We start from the raw sequence: 19,487 nt of genomic DNA, 5'->3' as shown, positions 1-19,487 counted from the left end.
TATATAAAAGCCAGCCTATACAAATTCCTGTTACAACACATCTTATGTTAATTCCACTCATAAATAATTCAAAAACACTGGGCTCCGCTTCAGTTTGAACAACTTTCCTGGTGATGCAGCTGTGCGACAGATGAGAATTTATTTCAAGTTTTTTAAACCTTTGTCTTCCCCGTTCGCACACACACATCCACAGCCTGCTCTGATGTGGCTTTAATTTTTATAAACTGCAGTGATAAAATATGGCAGAGCTCAGGTAAAACCGCTGCTGACTGAACATTTGAGGGTCCTGAATAATCTTTCCGTTTTAATCTTAAAGAATCTCCGATGGAAGCTTCCACCTGTATGTGCTGAAATTGAATTAATTACAGGAAGTGAGTTCTCTGCAGATTTGGTGTCCTCTGGTGTATCTAAGTAAAAGGTGATGATTAAGATGTTGCAGTGGAAAACTAAAGTATGAGTGTGGGGGGGGGGGGGGGGGTTGATTCTGCAGAATCTAACAGAACCGGCTCTATAATTAATGCAGCACAACGGCTGATGGTTACTGATTAATAACCCATGTGGCTCTGTGTGGCTACGAATCATTCTTCTTTGTGTTAAAATCTAAGGGAAGACCTACATTTAAAAAAAAAAAAAACAAAGGTCTGAACAAATATGAAAAGCATGTGCGTATCGAGCTGTGGGGGGACTTTGTGGAACAGTCTGGAGAAAGAAATAAAACAAAGTGCAAATATAATTCTGTACCAAGGTACCAAAAATATTTTTAAACAAGTACATGGAAGAGGAAGGACGATGAGGGATAAATATATGAATAGAATAGGGTTAATTGTTATATTGTAATTTAATTAGTATATGGTATATATTTATTTATGGGGATTGTTATTTATATTTATATATATATATTTACAAGGATATGTGTGTAGTATATATTATTTTTGTGATTATATATTTATTTAGGAAGTGTGTACAGTATATGGCAAATATTTATATAGGTGTATTGTAGTTAGGATATTTACAAACTGAAGAGTAGTTAAAAAAGGGGTGGGAAACTAAAAAAGTATTGTACTTCTTCCCATTCCTTTTTCGAACAATGTGTGGTGTTTTGTTTTGTATTAGCACTTTATGGGATTGAGTTTTTTATTTTTATTTATTTTTTTAATTTCTCTTTTTCTTTCTTTTGTATGTACAAATAATTACACACATTTTCTTTTTTTATACAATACGATTTTTTTAAAAATCTATCAATCGATCAAAAAAAGCTGACTGTGATTAAAAACATTCATCCTAAGTGTGTTTCTCTCTGTCTTAAACGCAGGGTTTCTGAGGTCTGGTCTCATCTTCAGATCGCAGCAGATCTGCGTTCGTCACGCTCACTTCAGCTGAAGGTAAGCTGCGCTGCGTCTGAAGGCAACACAAAACGATGTTAAATTCAAAGTGTTCTGCAGAGTAAGCGCTCATTTGGTTGTGCTTGACAGTCGTGTTCATTTTTTGTGATTATTTCCTGTCTGTCTGTGAGTCTGAGCAGCCATCTCAAAAAAAAAGATCTGACGGTTGTTTTAACTCGTGCCTCCAATTAGCTCTTAATTTATTTGGAACAAATAAACCTCAGATTTGTTGTTTGAACATTTTTGTCATCTTTGTTAAAACAAAATTCTTGTTTTAATTATTTAAGGGAAATAAACACAGCATTTATGGTCATATCACCATGTAAATATTTTTCATGATCATGTTTATTGATCATGTTTGTGCAAATCAATCAGCATCATAATGGTTATGTTTTCTCCAGCTATCTAGTTATCTTAACTAACAAATATATGGCTATAATCACATCTGTGCCTCATACTTTAAAATGTAATTATTAGGGCTGGGCAACGATTAACATGTTTAATCTAATTAATCACATGATTTCCCTGATTAATCACGATTAATCGCATTTGTACGCAAAATCCAAAAATGAATTCAAAAGTAGCGTATAGCTTTTAGCATTTAGTTTATTTTAAATGTGCTGCCATATGAATGAAAGTGCCATAACATCTGTTGTGCAAACACACTTTTAACATCAGCATCTTTCTGTAGTTTTTATGTAGAAGCCTCGCTCCACTGTCTGTTTCCTTGAATGACTTGCTGCTATCAGTTGTGTGTTTTGCCTTTAAGTGATATTTTAGACTGGAACTACTACGCTGAGAAGACAATTCAACTTGGCTGTAAATGCAGGAGTTTTTAAATTTTTTTATTTTGAAATACGTGCTTTTATGTTGAAACAAGTAAAACAGGAAGTAGCGCCGGTTAGCTCCGTCAGCTTCACACTAGGGCTGTGCAATACTGCAAAATTTGGTATCGATCCAATACCAAGTAAATACAGGGCCAGTTTTGCCAATAGAGATACTTTTTACTACTACCATCTATTTTTGTGTAGGGGAGAGCAATGTATCATAATTTATTAAGTGAATGCATCAATATGCAAATTTGAATGAAAACTTGAATTTTCATGATTATTTAATTATTTTGTAAGTTTTCCTTTACTTAATCATGTTTATGATGATGATAAAACACAGGAAAAAGTTTTCAGACAAATAAAAATACTTGTATTAAGTATTTTTATAGAAATCTTAAAACTTAAATTTCCCTTTTGGGATGCTAATCTCCATTTGCAATTAACAAACTCAAGACTTTTTTGCGCTGGGGGTCTGCTTTCCCTGTCTTCCTCCTTCCGTTTGCTCTGCAGCTCAGAGTTCTGGTTGGGGTGTGTTTTCATGTGCTTCTGTAAATTTGTGGTGTTGCCACAGTACCGAATTTGTTTCCTGCAAACATGGCAGGTTGCAGTGGTTCTGTTTTCAGCAGGAAAAAAGCTCCAAACGGCGCTCCTCTTCCGCTCTGCCATCATGCAGCCACAGCAGTGGGCTGCTCGCCTAATTGAGCATGAGAGAAGTGAGAGAAGAGCGGTGTTGTACGGCCAGTCGGTCGCTCTGTAAATACCTGGAGTTGAGAAATTGAAACTTAAGAATCCATCTCATCACACAAGTATCGATCAATACCCAATACCAACGTTGGTATCGATACTATCGATATTTTAAATCGATCCGCCCAGCCCTACTTCACACAGAGACCGAGGAGCACCTGTAGCGGTGATGTTAGCTGCTAGTTTATCTTTATTTTATTACTCCATGCTTTGTGGTGTTTGCTGTAACTGTGTGAATGTGATGCATTCAACAGACTTTTACAATAATAAAATTAATAACAAGTTAAAGATCGCGTTAACTTGTTAATTATTTAACGCGGATAAAATTTTTATCGCGCATTAATGCAATAATAACGAGTTAACTCACCCAGCCCTAATTATGATCAATATCACACAAACTTTCAACATTAAAGGGATAGTTTGCCTCTTTTGACATGAAGCTGTATGACATCCCATATTAGAAACATCATTTATGAACATTTTCTTACCCCCTGCTGCGTCCTGTGAGCCGAGTTCCAGCCTCGTTTTGGCCTTGTCTCTCCCTTCGTATCACTGCCTGCTGTGCAGACCGAGCAGTCCCCTGCTTCCGAGCAGCAAACACCGTAACAGGCGCGGCTGTCGGTAGGCGGCAGCAGGCAGTGATACGAAGGGAGAGAAAATAGGGCCAAGCGGTTGTGAGGTCTGACTTTTTCCTGGAGAACCATTTTGTGATGCAAATGTATTACTCTGTTGAACGCATATTGTTTTGAGAAGCAAAACGCTTTATTTTTTAAACCCCAGCCAACTAGCCGGACTACCTTCATCAACACCAAAACGAGGCTGGAACTCTGCTCACAGGACGCAGCAGGGGGTAAGAAGATGTTCAGAAATGATGTTGCTGATATGGGATGTCATACAGCTTCATGTCAAAAGAGGCGAACTGTCCCTTTAATTTCCTGAAAAGTTTGGACTTCACGTATCGTCGGGTTCTGAAAGGAGTCTCTCCCTTTCTGGAAACTGGGTTGTACATCAAGCAAGACGAGACAACTGTTCACACAAACTCCAACGCTGACCGAAAAGAAGAGAAACCCAGCCGTTAAATGGAAAATAATTTGCATATTTCAGCAGCATATGCAACAGTATGTGGATTATTTCAAGTTTGAACTGATTAGGATTGTAACTGGAGATGGTTTCATCACTGATTCACCACCTCGCCTGTCTGCAGCCTGTCTGCAGCCTGTCTGCAGCCTGTCTCCACGCAGCCAGACGCCTGATGGAAAAGCAGAAATGGTCCACGGTCCTCTCCTCATATCACACCTAATGATGGCGCTCCAGCAGAAATGTCATTCTTCTGCAGGACAGCGTGGGCGGGAGATTTTGGCTCGTTGCACTTCTGTCACTCAGGCGTTTATTCACCATATTTCTGGCTGTCGGGGTGTGACGCTGAAGGGGCCCGATGGCACGAGGAAGAGGTCTGAGTCACTGTCATGTCCGCCGCTTCCAGGAAGCGGTCGTTGAGCGAACGTTTGGAGGGCGCCGGCTCCTCCATGGAGACATTTCAGAGTCCAGACCTGAAATTTAGGCGAATGTTTGCGCTCGCGTCGCCCTAAATGACCCCCTTACTTCGTGTGAGGGTGTCGGCAGTAACGGCTCTCTGCCGTGTGAAGCTAATATCAATGTTTCTGTAATTCTTTTGGCATCGAGAATCGTCGGTATCGGCCATTTCTGGGAAACATCAGCGAAGAGTGATGATTCTCTGCTGCTGCCTTTTACAGTTGTAGCTCATGTTTATGTGAAGCGGTGAATGATTTCTCTTGAAACCAAAATGGTTGTTTGACACTCATCGACAGCACTGCATCTCCTGAATGGAAACTCAGCAGTATGCTGGAGCTTTTTTTTTTTTTTTTTTTCATATTCAGCCTTTCTGGACTATTTGCTCTCGCTGTGCATTCAGCTCTCCTTTCTTAAGTGCTTTGTGTTGTTCACATCTGTGTTTACAGCCCAGCTTCACAGGTCTTACTGCTGCTTTTTATGACATTTACAGAATTGCTGCCGACCAATTTTATCAATATATATTTTTTTATCAATTATTTCCTCTTGGCCACTTATGTAAATTGCTGTAATTACAATTTTCCTTCCGTATTGGTTAAAACCCTCAAAAGTGGATGTTCAGCTTTGTACTATTTTTAGTGTAAATACAAGCAGCGGAATGTGAAAGACGAATAATTAGAGATCCAAGCAGATCCAAGGAAACATGTATTGGACAAAACCAAAAATACAGAAAATACAGCCAGTGGTAGAAATGGCACCAACTGCAAAAATGTTTCCAGGGTTGTTGCTTAAAAAATATTCCAGGTCAGGGTCAGTTCTGATACTGTATTTTCACAGGAACCTTAATCAAAAATGCACAAAATAGACTGTTTGAGTTAGAAAAACAGCCAAAAAAGATTAAAAAATCTACTGTAGTAAAGTTTATTTAGGAAAAAAGGATTAAATCCGAGTGAATAAAACCCTGCACAATGCAAATGTGGAATCATTCTCACTCATTTTCTTAAAAAAGACAAAAAAAATACTTCTCCTCTCTTGGTTTAGTTCTCGGCCAACATTTCAGATTTCTGCTGTCTGAGCTAATGGTGGCGCGTTTCGCCCTCGGGCCGGACTGAGCCGGTTTCAGCCTGTACCAGGCAGCTCGAAGCTGTTCTCAAACTCATTTTGCACCATTGTTTTTGGGCCAGTTTCCTTCTGCATTTAAAAAAAAAAACTTTATTACTTTTGTATTTGTACATTTTTGAATATCCTGCAGGCTGTATAAAGAATGCATCAGTCTATCTAGTTCAGTGTAGTACATTTACATAATACCTGCAAGTACTTAAAAGCAGCGCCTTAATTCATGATAAAAAAAACAAAATGGGTAAATAACTTGAGAATGTTGGGAATTACACACTATTTATAATAACATATCTACTAATTTCTTCTACAAGGGTCAGAGGAAAGTGATGCATAACTAACGCACACTTGTTTTTGAAGTAGTTTGTGAACTTAAAGGGGAAGTTTTTTGTTTTTTTTTAAACTGGCATAAAATACATTCATCTACTCACCGATAACAGTTTCGGTGAGTAGATGAAGGTATTTTATGCCAGAAATAAGGTCCAGGTTTAAAAAACCCAAACTTCCCCTTTAAGGTCCATATAAAGTGGCATTAAAACATGTTTGTTGTATCGCAGGGAAATGTAAAGTATTGATGATAACGTATGCTGCGATAGACTGGTGGCAAATCCAGCCGCCCCCCCCCCGAATGGGATTTAGTGGGTACAATAATGATGTGTATGTATATAGGTCGATTGATAAATAGATTTCAAAGAGGACGCTGATGACTCTTTTCCACCAAACTGGTTCTCAGCTCTCACTTCAGCCCAGACAAACTGGTGCTACAGCACCTCGGATGGTCCATGTAAGTGCTAACTGATGGAACATTCCTGAGTAAAATGAAGATGGCAGCGGCCACTTGGACGTAAAAAGAAAGAAGCACTGGGTTACTAAACTTTGGCAGAGCTCTGTCTTTTTTACTAACGTTTCTTCTTCTACTTCCCATTCATAATGTCAACCCACCTCCTGCCTCAGTATAGATAAAGAGTGTGTTTACAACCACGGCTGTAATTAAAAACATCCTGTTCAAAGATCACTTTGTGCACCATCCCCAACTCTGTTCGTGTACATAAAACCCAAACTGTTTCAAACCATAAACACACAGACCATAAAATATAATCAAACCATAAATGCAACTAACGGTGCCATCCATCCATTTATTCTCCAAACCCATTTAAAAGAAATTAATTATCCAGTGGGGTATGGAGCCTATCCCAGCTGTCATTGGGTGAGAGGCAGGGTGCACCCTGGATGAGGTCATCACAGAGCCAAATAACACAAACAACCGACCACACTTTATTAACGTGCATGTTTTCTCTTCCCTGAGAGAAGAGCCCGGCTGAGATTAGAACCAGGAACCTTCTTGATGTGAGGCAACAAAGCTAAGATGACCCCATTTAGAGGATTCAAACGGCTCTTATCACGTCTGCTGCTCAGATACTTCGGGGTCATTTCTGTCAAGTCCATGGGGTTTTCCCCATGTTTTTAGTTTGATGTTTTATCATGTTTTAGTTTGTGTCATTTCTTGGTTTTTGAGTTCATGTTTTGTTTTAGTTTTTCCATTGTTTTTCCCCTCGGTTCCCATGTTCATTAGTTTCACTCACGTCACCTGCATTCATTGCCCCCAGCTGCACTCATTTGCCAGTCACTCTTACGCTGTGTTCGAAACCGCATACTACATACTACATACTACATACTTCCATTCTGCATACTGCTTACTCATCGATCAGACAGTATGCAGAGCGTTTACCCACAATGCATTTCGCTCCTGCCCGAGCCGAAATCAGCCGGCCTGAAGCTGATTTCTCTTAAGCTCTAAACTCTGTAAACTTTAGCAACATTTGAAACATTTCCAGGTGAGAAAGTAGTCGTTTAGATCCCCAACGTGTTGAAAACCTGACAAAATACCGCCTATTTACAATTTCGTTCCCACGAATTCGGCGCTACTAAAGCTAGCCGCAGTGAGCAACGCACTTCCGGTTATTTTCACAAAATAAAATACCCGTTGCCTTTTATCATAGGGAAAGCCATTACCATACAATTGGTGCTTTTGTTTTGAAAACAGGAAGTGAACCTACCCTCGTTGTAGCTAGCTTGAAACTGCCGTTTTGACAGGAAATGACGATCGGCGACGTCACGTTACGTTGCATCTTGGGTAGTTTGAGTATGAGTAGTGACCTCATGATGCATACCCAACATTTCAGAGAATCTAGTATGCATCCGGGAACTTAGTGGGAGTAGTAGGAGAAGAAAGCGGTTTCGAACACAACCATAGTCATCTTCATGTTTCGTCCCACAGCTTAGTTTTTGTCATCCGGCTCAGCCGCGCCTTTTGTTAAACTTGTTTCTGAATAATAAACCCAGTTTGCTTCTCACCTCTGGAGTCCGCATCTGTGTCCTGCCAACCCGCACCCTGACAATTTCCTTCAGTTATTCAAACTGTACCCCAGAAGCTTGTCAGCAACACTCATGCAGACGCCTCCATGACGGTGTTGATCTAAAGAATCATCTCAGAGCGAGTGATTCGAAACATCCTGAAAACAAATGAATGCATTAAGCAACCAAATGGGATCCGTCTTCAGTCGATTGATGCATTATTAAAAAGATGAATGTCTTTGTATACGAGTGCATGTCTGAGTTTGGGAACGTCTGTGTTAGAATTGAGCACCTGCTCAGCGTCCGTTAATCTCACCTGTCTCCAGATGTAAAATGGCCTCTGCAGGGGAAGACTTTGGTCTCCGGCTCCTCATTAGTGTCGCTCTGCACAAAGTTAAACCAGCGAGTGGAACTACAGTAACTTAGGCTAACATCCGAGCTGTGACTCTTTAACGTCCCGAAATGATTCCACCTCGTCTTTTATCTCATTATTCAGAGGAAAGTCTTCAGAGTCTGAGCTCCTCTGCTACGTCTGGCATTAAAGGGATAGTTCGCCTCTTTTGACATGAAGCTGTATGACATCCCATATCAGCAACATCATTTATGAACATCTTCTTACCCCCTGCTGCGTCCTGTGAGCAGAGTTCCAGCCTCGTTTTGGCGTTGACGAAAGTAGTCCGGCTAGTTGGCTGGGGTTTAAAAAAAAAAGTGTTTTGCTTCTCAAAACAATATGCGTTCAACAGAGTAATATATTTGCATCACAAAATCGTTCTCCAGGAAAAAATCAGACCTCACAATCGCTTGGCCCTATTTTCTCTCCCTTCGTATCACTGCCTGCTGCGTAGACCGTGCAGACCGAAGTTCAGACCGAGCAGTCCCCTGCTTCCGAGCAGCAAACACCGTAACAGGCGCGGCTGTCGGCAGGCGGACTACTTTCGTCAACGACAAAACGAGGCTGGAACTCTGCTCACAGGACGCAGCAGGGGGTAAAAAAATGTCCATAAATGATATTGCTAGTATGGGATGTCATACAGCTTCATGTCAAAAGAGGCGAACTATCCCTTTAAGGGAGGGACCACACCTCAGCAAACATTACAGTTATAAAGGTGGAGTATCTCAAATACACCTCCACCACATGATCAGGCCATGATTTAGGAGTTCTTAGAGTCCCAGAATAAAAGAATCGCCCGATAACGGTGGCATTCGGTCTTATTTTGTAACATTTCTCAGAGTGGTCTCAGAATTTAATGTCAGAGAATGAGTTGACATGTAAGCTCTCTCAGTGTTGTCCGTCATGTCGTGGCGCCGCTTTACTGGAAACATAGTGAATCGTACGTTTTGTATTCACCTGTTTAGAGTTAACGGGTTTAATCCTGACCATCGTGTTGTTTTTTTATTAACTTCAACTATTATCCTCATTCAGTGGGGTCACATGGCACTGAAAGGATCGGATTATTGGCTAAATTACAATCAGACTGAGTTATTAAGTGCATGTAGACACCTTAATCTGACTAAGAATTGGATCGGATTCAGACCCCGAGATAACTGGGTTGAAAGTCACTCTAAACCTGCTTGTAGACGCTGAAGCTCGTGGTGAATCAGACTTTGCGTTCTGCGCATGCTCCAGATGTTTTCCCGGGGTCGTGACCCGGCAGTCAAAGGAGACGATATTCCTGTTGTTGTCGCCGTCAGAAAGAAACAAACAACGCGATGGAGAATGCTCCGTTGGGCATCGAGTTTGTGCAACAAGCAGCTCATCACAGACCAAATGTAGAGGGACGTAGCTTCATCTGGCTCTGCGTTCTCCATCTTTCTCCAATGCCTGAGTTTGTTGTTGTTGTTGGTGGTGAAGAGGTCAACAGGAAGTGGCTCTATTAGCAACAGCTGGAATGGGTACAGCGCCACCTATCATACCGGGGTATGACACGCTTTGTGCCTCTGATCCCATTCATTCACCGCCATATATCCAAGGAGAATTACCCTTGCTCAACTCATTCTTATTGTAATTTAGCAGATAATCCGATCCTTTCAGTGCCATGTAACCCCACTGACAGTTTTCTCTGCTTCTTCCAGGACGCAGGAAGGAGGAAAATGGCGGCCGGCGGGGTTTCCCGCCACACTCTGCTGTGGCTCAACCTGTTCGGCTTCGTCTCTCTGGTGTCGGCCCTCAACCCGGACGACCCTAACGTGTGCAGCCGCTGGGAGAGGTCGGTTCCTGCAGTTCCTGCAGTTCCATCTCTTCTCCTATCCCCCCCCGAATGATATAAAGCCATTCAAAAAATGCTGCAGTGAGCTAATGGAGTCGGCCACAAATCAAGGCCGAGGGGGTTAGCCAATAATCAGATGCAAAGAGGGATGAGGTTTACTGCGGGGGACACACGGCGGCCGTAAATTCAGGGCGACGGTGATGTGACTGCTTGAGTGGTCTCACCGCTCGGCATCGCGCCGGGTAAAAAGCACAATGCCATTTCTGATAGATAGAGCAACGTGGAGGGCAGCTGCTGTGTTCGATAATCTCTCCGTGGGATCAGTGGGAAACGTGCAAATGGATATTAACTTTCACTTCCTGTGAGAACGGTTTGGCTCAGTTCAGGAACCCTTAATCAGCACACGTGAAATACACTGAAAACCTGCCACTAGGTGTGTGTGTTACAGTCGGCATTCATAACCACGCTGTGAGTTTTGGCCGTTAAACATTTCTGTGCCTTCTCTCTGGGATCAATGCTTCCTGTTCCTGATGGTCAGTTTAAAAGGAAAGGCTCCTGACTGGTAGTATTCTGAGAAACATCTTTTAACCTCTGTGATGTTCGGATTTGAGAGGTTCGAGTTCCAGGTTCGATTCCCGGCTGGGGCCTTTCTGTGGGGAGTTTGCATGTTCTCCCCGTCGTGTATGTGTGGGTTCTCTCAGGGAACTCCGGCTTCCTCCCACCACCCAAAAACATGCATGTTAACTGTCCCCTAGGCCCAGCCACTGGGGAACAGGAGCCAGTGTGTTTCTGGTGCCGGCCCAAAGCCCGGATAAATGGCGTAAAAGATGTCCCAAAACGATAATATGGGATCGACTCGTTGTGGCGACACCTGATAAACGGCGTTTGCTACTGAATTAAAAATCATTGTGGAGACTCCAGATTTCACAGAATCCTCTAGAAAATGTTGAATTTGATGTTTGAGACTGTTTGATTTAGTTAAAGGGACAGTTCGCCTCTTTTGACATGAAGCTGTGTAACATCCCATATCAGCAACATCATTTATGAACATCTTCTTACCCCCTGCTGCGTCCTGTGAGCCTCGTTTTGGTGTTGACGAAAGTAGTCCGGCTACTACAAAACCAACGTTTTGCTTCTCAAAACAATATGCGTTCAACAGAGTAATACATTTGCATCACAAAATCGTTCTCCAGGAAAAAGTCAGACCTCACAATGGCTTGGCGCTATTTTCTCTCTCTTCGTAACACTGCCTGCTGTGTAGACCGTGCAGACTGAAGCGCAGACCGAGCAGCAAACACCATAACAGGCGCAGCTGTTGGCAGGCGGCAGCAGGCAGTGATACGAAGGGAGAGAAAATAGGGCCAAGCAATGTTGAGGTCTGACTTTTTCCTGGAGAACCATTTTGTGATGCAAATGTATTACTCTTTTGAACGCATATTGTTTTGAGAAGCAAGACGCTTTATTTTTTAAACCCCAGCCAACTAGCCGGACTACCTTCATCAACACCAAAACGAGGCTGGAACTCTGCTCACAGGACGCAGCAGGGGGTAAGAAGATGTTCATAAATGATATTGCTGATATGGGATGTCATACAGCTTCATGTCAAAAGAGGCGAACTATCCCTTTAACAACAGAAGTTTACTCTGGTTTGGAAACTCAACGTTGTCTGTTCAGCCTGTTAAACTAAAGGTTTGCTTCTCTTCCCCAGTTATGCAGTAACTGTGCAGGAGTCTTACGCCCATCCATTCGACCAGGTCTACTACACCCGCTGCACTGACATCCTGAACTGGTTCAAATGCACCAAACACAGGTATGTGCGCACACACACGTGCACAAACACACAGGCCTGCTGAAGCAAAGCTTTATTAATTCCTCTGCCTTTCTCAGTTCAAGCAAATTCTTCACAATTTAAAACAACTCAAACATGAAGGTACATGAAGCTGCAACACGAAAGTCCTGACGAGTTTTTAAAAGTCCAAAACATGATGTTTGCTGCTGTAAAATCTTTCTAAAATCGTGGAAGTTCCCTCCCGTGTTGCCCCCGTTCTGAGCAGCTGTTTGCTCAGCTCGCCAGCAGAAATCCTCTCTGGTCCTCCGGCCGCTGATGCTGCAGGGAAGAAGCTGACTGCACTAAATCCCGTGCACATAAAAACTGAAGCGCACACATTCAGACGGCTCAGAATCCAAAGGTTTGCCAGGGCAGGAAGCGGAGACGCATAGTGTTTGTCTCTCTTTAAATCTGTGCACACGTTTACATGCACAGCAGCAGTATTTTCTAAATAAGATAATATGTCAATTATAGTGTTTGTCTGAGTTGCAGATAGAATATTTAATTCATATTCCTGTTTGTTTGGCAACGTAAATGTGCCCAAAAGGCCTTAAATCTCATGTTTATACGCTATGAAGGCACAACAGGCAGCGACAGAATGATAGAACCGCTCGCTGAGAGGATGTGATGGACTCGCGCTGACCAGGTGGTCAAATCCGGACTTTCAACTTCAAAAATCCTTTTCAGATTGACAAACAATATAAAATGGCTCTGTGTGTCTGTGGGCTCGGCTCTGCTGGAGCTGAAGGCATCAGCCCCTCTTCTTCATGTATTACAGTTCGTGCCGTTTGTCCCTAAACAGATTCTCACTCATGTTTAAATCAGTTTGTCGGCTTATAATACTTTAAACATTCCTTCTAATCTGGATGCTGGACAAAAAAACACAAGTTTAGCTCATTTACACTGGAAAAAATTCAAAGTATTACCAAGTATATTTGTCTCATTTCTAGTCAAAATATCTCATTACACTTAATATCAGACACAACTGCCTAACAAGCACCATTTCAGCCAGATATAGGGACTTGTTTGAAGACAAAACATCTTGAATATCTTGTTAAATGAAAAAGTCTTGAAAACAAATTGTTTTGAGTCACATATCATATGAAACAAGCTTTTTTTGACATTTGAAGAGGTTTTTAAGCTAATTTCAAGATCACTTTTATCTCAAAAGTCCCAAATATCACATCTTATTTCAAGAAATCTTAACAAGCCGATTTTCACTAGTTCCATTGGCAGATTTTTTTGCTTATTTCAAGCAAAAACGTCTTGTATTTGTTGTTTTTTTACTTCTTTTTGGAGGGGCATTTTTTCCAGTGAGAGGTGTGATGAAGCCCATAAAGCATGAACATTTATGCTCTAATTGGATGCAATTTTCTTTGTTCTCAGTTATTTTGCAGAGTTATTCTCTGCTTTGGATTTCTCGCCGTTCTAAACCAGTAATTACATGTTTTCCTTCTGCAAATGAAAGTCAAACAGGGGGCTTGAGTCGGTTTATTACAGTGTGGACTAAGCAGCCTATTCAAACAGTTTATATGTTCCCGTTTTCCAGTTTTATGTCTCCTTTACCTCCAAGGCCTGTTCAGCGACGACCTCGTGCACCGAGGGTCGGGTGAGGTGCGTCCTCTGCTGCGAGCAGCTCGACTTACAGAGTGAACCACGTGACAAAGCGCCGCCCGCTGCGGTCGTTTTGAGGAGCAGCAGTCGACATATTGACTTTAATGAGCACATTAAGCTTTATAGCTCCAGTTTAGCTGTGCTGACTCCAGGATGTGAGGTTGAAATGTCAGGAAAAAAATCGGTGTCCTTGACAGAGTGGGAGAAACTCCCCGAAGTGGCTCCTCATCTTTTAAACGTAGGGTGATTAAAGGGTACAGAGAATCAAAATCATCTTTTTCCCGTTTTTGGTGTTAGTTCTGAGTCTCCCCGCTGTGGGGAGTACACACAAAGTGCCAGCAAGTGTCAGAACCTCTGTTTCAAGTACTCCCCCTTTTTTGAATAGCCCCCAGAAAAAGTGCCAATCCGTTTTTGTGAAAAAGTGACGTCACTTTTTCAGCAATCGCCTCCCCCCCACACCCAAATCCACAGCCACCCCGTTTCAGACACGCCCCTTCGGCGAGAAACAGGAACTGGTGTGCCTTCCAAGGCTGTGAAAGCGGACTACGATCGTTACATATTCTTCCCCCGGAAAGCAATGTTCGCGATCAATGGCTTTTATTTATTTTTAAGAGCATCCCCAGTACATACAACCGCCAACTTTTCCTTTGCGCTGCGCATTTCACGGAGTACAGTTTCACAAACCTAGCACGACAGTAGAGGGTCAGTTCTGACAGGGACAGACAGACTGCAGCGAGCTGTGCGCTCCGCTGAGAAGCTGATCGGCTGCAGAGCAGCCTCCCATCTATCCATGACCTGCACGTCTCCAGGACTATGGGGCGAGCAGGTCGGATCACAGCTGACCCTTCTCTATTTGCACCGCTCCCCTCGGGCAGGAGGCTTCGGTCCATTCGGACCAGAACCTCCCGTCCCCTTGCAGTTGGACTTATGAACACTTCATAATCACCTCGTAACCTGCCCCAGTCACTTTACCGTCATTAAAATTGCACTAATGAAGCTGCACTGTTGTTGCTCTGTATATTGGATACTGTGTATTGTTGTACACACCTTGTACATTTTATATTCATATATTTTTATTCTTTATTTTTTATTATTATATCCTACGTTACATGTTTGCACCTTACGCCGCAGCAAATTCCTAATTAGTGAACACTGTTCACTAACAATGGCAATAAAACGAATTCTGATTCTGATGAGCTTTCTTTTCAGTCAGTGTATTACTCTGTAGCTCTGTTTTCAGTGAGAGCAAGGGCAGCCAATCAAGCAACGGCAACCGAATAGCGCCAACACCTACCTGCGTTTCATAATGAGGTTGCCAGATAAGCTCTGAAACGACGCCAATAAGGGAAAAAGACTTATTCTAAACCCAGCATAGCAACAGCTGTTTCAGAGAGCCTTTTAGCAAGGTTCTTACCCATTACAGACCCAACCAATTTTTTTTGGGCTACATATCACATCACAGAACAAGGATTAATGCCCCATTCAACCTTTCTCTATCACCTTTAATGTGTTGTTGCAGAGCCTGGGTTCACACATAAACCTGCTCCGGTTTTCTCTCTCAATGCAGAGAACGTTTCCTATGACCAGCAGGTATTTAACTCATCTCTGTACCTGAGGTTTTTAAGGTTTGTTTGTGATGCATATGCAGGATCAGCTACAAGACGGCCTACAGGAGAGGCGTGAGGACCATGTACAGGAGGCGCTCGCAGTGCTGCCCCGGCTTCTATGAAAGTGGAGACCTGTGTGTCCGTGAGTTGACTTTATTCCAGCTGTCATTCATTTCTATAGATCAATACACCTGGTTGCTTGGTGATTGGCTGTAAATAAAGAACAAAAGAACTCCTCATAATGCTGAAAAGGGTCCTTCTATTCTATTCTAATCCCTTCTTCCATGAGTGGTGGGAAGAGCCCTAGAAGGGAGATCCTGAATGAAACAAAGATCAATAAACATGACTGATCTGAGGAAAAACAAATTTTTCTTTGTTGTTTTCGCCCTTGTTATTATTAAAGGGATAGTTTGCCTCTTTTGACATGAAGCTGTGTAACATCCCATATCAGCAACATCATTTATGAACATCTTCTTACCCCCTGCTGCGTCCTGTGAGCAGAGTTCCAGCCTCGTTTTGGTGTTGATGAAGGTAGTCCGGCTAGTTGGCTGGGGTTTAAAAAATAAAGCGTTTCGCTTCTCAGAACAATATGCGTTCAATAGAGTAATACATTTACATCACAAAATCGCTCTCCAGGACAAAGTCAGACCTCACAATCGCTTGGCCCTATTTTCTCTCCCTTCGTATCACTGCCTGCTGCCGCCTGCCGACAGCACGCCGATTTTTCCCAGTGGCCACTTGTGGTATTGCAACAAAAAATCCCCTGTGGCCCAAAAAGCATTTTTCCCATAGACCGCAACAGTAACAGAAATGCCTGTAAAACTGTTCACAGGAAGCCTCCAGCTGTAACCGCTGTTATTTACTAATCTTTGAATTCTATATTTTTAAGTCATGGACTTTTTATCCATCAAAAAGTTTTCTAACGGCCAGAAAAGCCTCTTTTCACCGCGTGACGTCACAGCTGTGTACGTGCACTGTGATGTGTACGTACGTGTACGTCCTCCTCGCGCCGGGGCATGATGGGAGGCCCCAAAGCATCATGGGGGGGTGACTCTACTGCGCATGCTCTATGGGCCGCATTACACGGAAGTAAACCCGGAATTCAGAAACTTTTTCGGTGTATGGGCCAGGCGAGCAAGTCCATTGAAATCAACGGCGGCCATTTTGTGGTCCTGTATCCAGTTAATATAATACATCCATGGTGTAAACTGATGACGAAACATTATGATTTTTAATTTAGACTAGAATGAAAACACTATTATGGACACCAAGCCACCAATGAATTTTCCTGTTACACCATCAGAGTGAAGTTTTGCTTGATAAGACTCATGTCACGTTGTAACTGTGGTGTTGTTGTTGTCCTCTCTGCCTCATGTCTTCACTCATCATCCCTGTAAACTATAAAAAAGAAAGGGAAGAAAAAGATTATATGTCAGGAGAAATTAATTTCCTGCTACTTTTACCGTGACATTTCAAGAATCTGGACCAAATTATCTGAGAGCGTTTTCAAATGGCTGCAGAATGGCTGTTTTTTTTCCTGAGCAAAGTGATGTGCTGAAACCCGCTGCTTAGACCATCCGGAGGATGTTCGGTGAATCCTTTCTCTGCTGCGGCTTCAGAGCAGATGCAGCTTTTTGTGAGTTAAAATGTTGAGGCCGTCTATAAATACAGTCGTTAAAACCACACACTGTTGAAAACATGGACATTGAGTCTCACTCCAGAGTGTCTAATGTCTCAAAAAAGGCTAAAAAATGATGAAATCTAAACACTGACTCACATTTTATGATAGGGAACAAGCACCGGGTTTAATTTTAAGGTGTTTATTGGACCTAAACCGAACAAATCTCGAGTAAGCTCAAAGAGTAAAATAGTGAAAGAACTTTGGAAAATGTGGGGTCGAATAGCAGCCCCAGAGGGACAGTCTGCATGCTAATGCCACCGTGTTTTTGTGGATAAGGTTTTTAATTCACTTCTTTGTGAAACACCAAAAATGAGAGGTTTTGTTTTCGAGTATTTACATTTATGTAAATACAACTTAGCAAGTAATAGAATTATCAAATCAAATCAAATTTATTTGTATAGCACATTTCATGTGCAAAACAATTCAAAGTGCTTCACATAATTAAAGGGGAAGTTCGTTTTTTTCCCTTCCATGCTCTGTGACGGTCGGCAAACTTCACACAGAGTTTGCTGCTGCTAGTTTTGTGCAATATGGCAGGATATTTATCAGATTTTGACGACGACTTTGAGTACGATGGACGTCCTCACCGGAGTGAATGAGCTGTGCTGCAGCGGTGTGCATCGATGATGTCATCCCGGTAGACGAGTGTGTAGAAAGCTTCCTGTAAGCCCCCGATAACAACAACACGGCAGCTCGGAACTAACAGTGCAATAGTACGCGTTCATTCATTCATTGGTCTTAAAGTATTGGTGAAATAAAGACAGATAAAGCCTTATTTAGAGGCTGTGTTGTCTCTGCCCTGTTCTCTCCCGTTATATGGATATACGCCGATCTCCAGTGATCTAAATATCTTCCAGAGTACGCCGACTTTCACCAAACTGTTATCGGTGAGTAGATGAAGGTATTTTATGCCAGAAAACTTCTCCTTTAAGAGTAGAGAGGCCCAGACATCACTCAGAGGGGTCACATGGCTCTGAAAGGATCGGATTATTGGCTAAATTACAATCAGACTGAGTTATCAAGTGCATGTAGACACCTTAATCTGACTAAGAATTGGATCGGATCGGATTCAGACCCCGAGATAACTGGGTTGAAAGTCACTCTAAACATGCTTGTAGACGCTGAAGCACGTGGTGAATCAGACTTTGCGTTCTGCGCATGCTCCAGATGTTTTCCCGGGGTCGTGACCCGGAAGTCAAAGGAGACGATATTCCTGTTGTTGTCGCCACCAGAAAGAAACAAACAACGCGATGGAGAACGCTCCGTTGGGCATCGAGTTTGTGCAACAAGCAGCTCATCACAGACCAAATGTAGAGGGACGTAGCTTCATCTGGCTCTGCGTTCTCCATCTTTCTCCAATGCCTGAGTTTGTTGTTGTTGTTGGTGGTGAAGAGGTCAACAGGAAGTGGCTCTATTAGCAACAGCTGGAATGGGTACAGCGCCACCTATCATACCGGGGTATGACACGCTTTGTGCCTCTGATCCCATTCATTCACCGCCACATATTCAAGGAGAATTACCCTCGCTTAACTAACTCTTAATGTAATTTAGCCAATAATCTGATCCTTTCAGTGCCATGTGACCCCACTGACTGATCTAAATATCTTCCGAAGGACGCCGACTTTCACCAAACTGTTATCGGTGAGTAGATGAGCGTATCTTATGCCAGAAATAAGGTTGAGGTTAAAAAATCCCGAACTTCTCCTTTAAGTTTGTTACATGATCTTCCTTTCTTAGTCACACGTACTGTTACCCGAAGTGAAATTACAGTTATCTTGCCAGACTTTGTGGTTCTAAGTACATTTACAAATTGTCTCGCAGGATCTTAAATATTAGCTCCTTAACCGTGTTAAGCAGAACAGCCCAGATCTTACTGCACCTAAAATCCTTTCCGTATATACTGCCTTACAGGGATAGTTTCAGTCTGACAAAACATGCTTTACTAGCTGAGGATTAAGTCGCATCTAAAGGGACGGCATCCTTTGCAGACATTGATTGACATCCAAAACACGTCTGTGAGGTCGGCATCACGGCCCGTTGTTGAATGATGGCTTTGTTTTATGTGTGCAGATCCAGATAGCACCGAGGTTGTCTTTTGTACTGTGGGACCCCTTCAAATCACCTTCAGGATCATGTTTTTATGTTTTTATCACATCTGTCCCTTTCCGCTTGACATATTAATATAAACTAATCCGTCAACTGTAAATCTAAAAGAAGTTTTTAGCAACATGATCGTTGCGTAACATCTGCTCCATAAAATGAACGCTGGGTGTATCTGAAAGGTCGATTTAATAAAGCTGGGGGGGGGGGGGGATTTGGCAGGGAATCAGATTTCAGCACGACACCGGCTATTAACCGGCAGATCTTAAACACAGTTCTTTAGATTTTCTGCAATTTTAAACTCAAAGTGGATCCACTACAAAACAAGGTTTTTATGTGCATGAGGTGGAGCATCAGTGATGCCGTCATTGCTCCGCTTCACCAAATGTGACCACATTGACCAACTTTTTAGCCAGACTAAACCAAAACTAACTAACCAACAACAGAGGCAGGCATTGAAAAGAGGGGCGTCCCTCACCAAATGGCACTCACC

The 19,487-nt window shown here is 42.5% G+C and overlaps 1 protein-coding gene across 1 annotated transcript in view; it reads left to right on the top strand.

Moving 5' to 3' along the window:
- The first annotated feature begins 1,339 nt into the window (after window positions 1-1,339).
- LOC142381975 (multiple epidermal growth factor-like domains protein 11) overlaps window positions 1,340-19,487 on the top strand; it is a 180,903-nt gene continuing 162,755 nt past the window's right edge. Inside the window, exons 1-4 of the mRNA XM_075467346.1 lie at window positions 1,340-1,382; window positions 10,031-10,164; window positions 11,873-11,974; window positions 15,255-15,355. Of these exons, the coding sequence (XP_075323461.1) occupies window positions 10,049-10,164; window positions 11,873-11,974; window positions 15,255-15,355 (319 nt within the window). The 5' untranslated portion in view covers window positions 1,340-1,382; window positions 10,031-10,048. The remainder of the gene's footprint in view (window positions 1,383-10,030; window positions 10,165-11,872; window positions 11,975-15,254; window positions 15,356-19,487) is intronic.

Source organism: Odontesthes bonariensis, chromosome 1 (genome assembly GCF_027942865.1).
Source record: "Odontesthes bonariensis isolate fOdoBon6 chromosome 1, fOdoBon6.hap1, whole genome shotgun sequence".
NCBI classification, from domain to species: Eukaryota; Metazoa; Chordata; class Actinopteri; order Atheriniformes; family Atherinopsidae; genus Odontesthes; species Odontesthes bonariensis.
The sequence above is the reverse complement of the archived record's forward strand: the minus strand, read 5'-3'. Positions and strand labels throughout refer to the sequence as shown.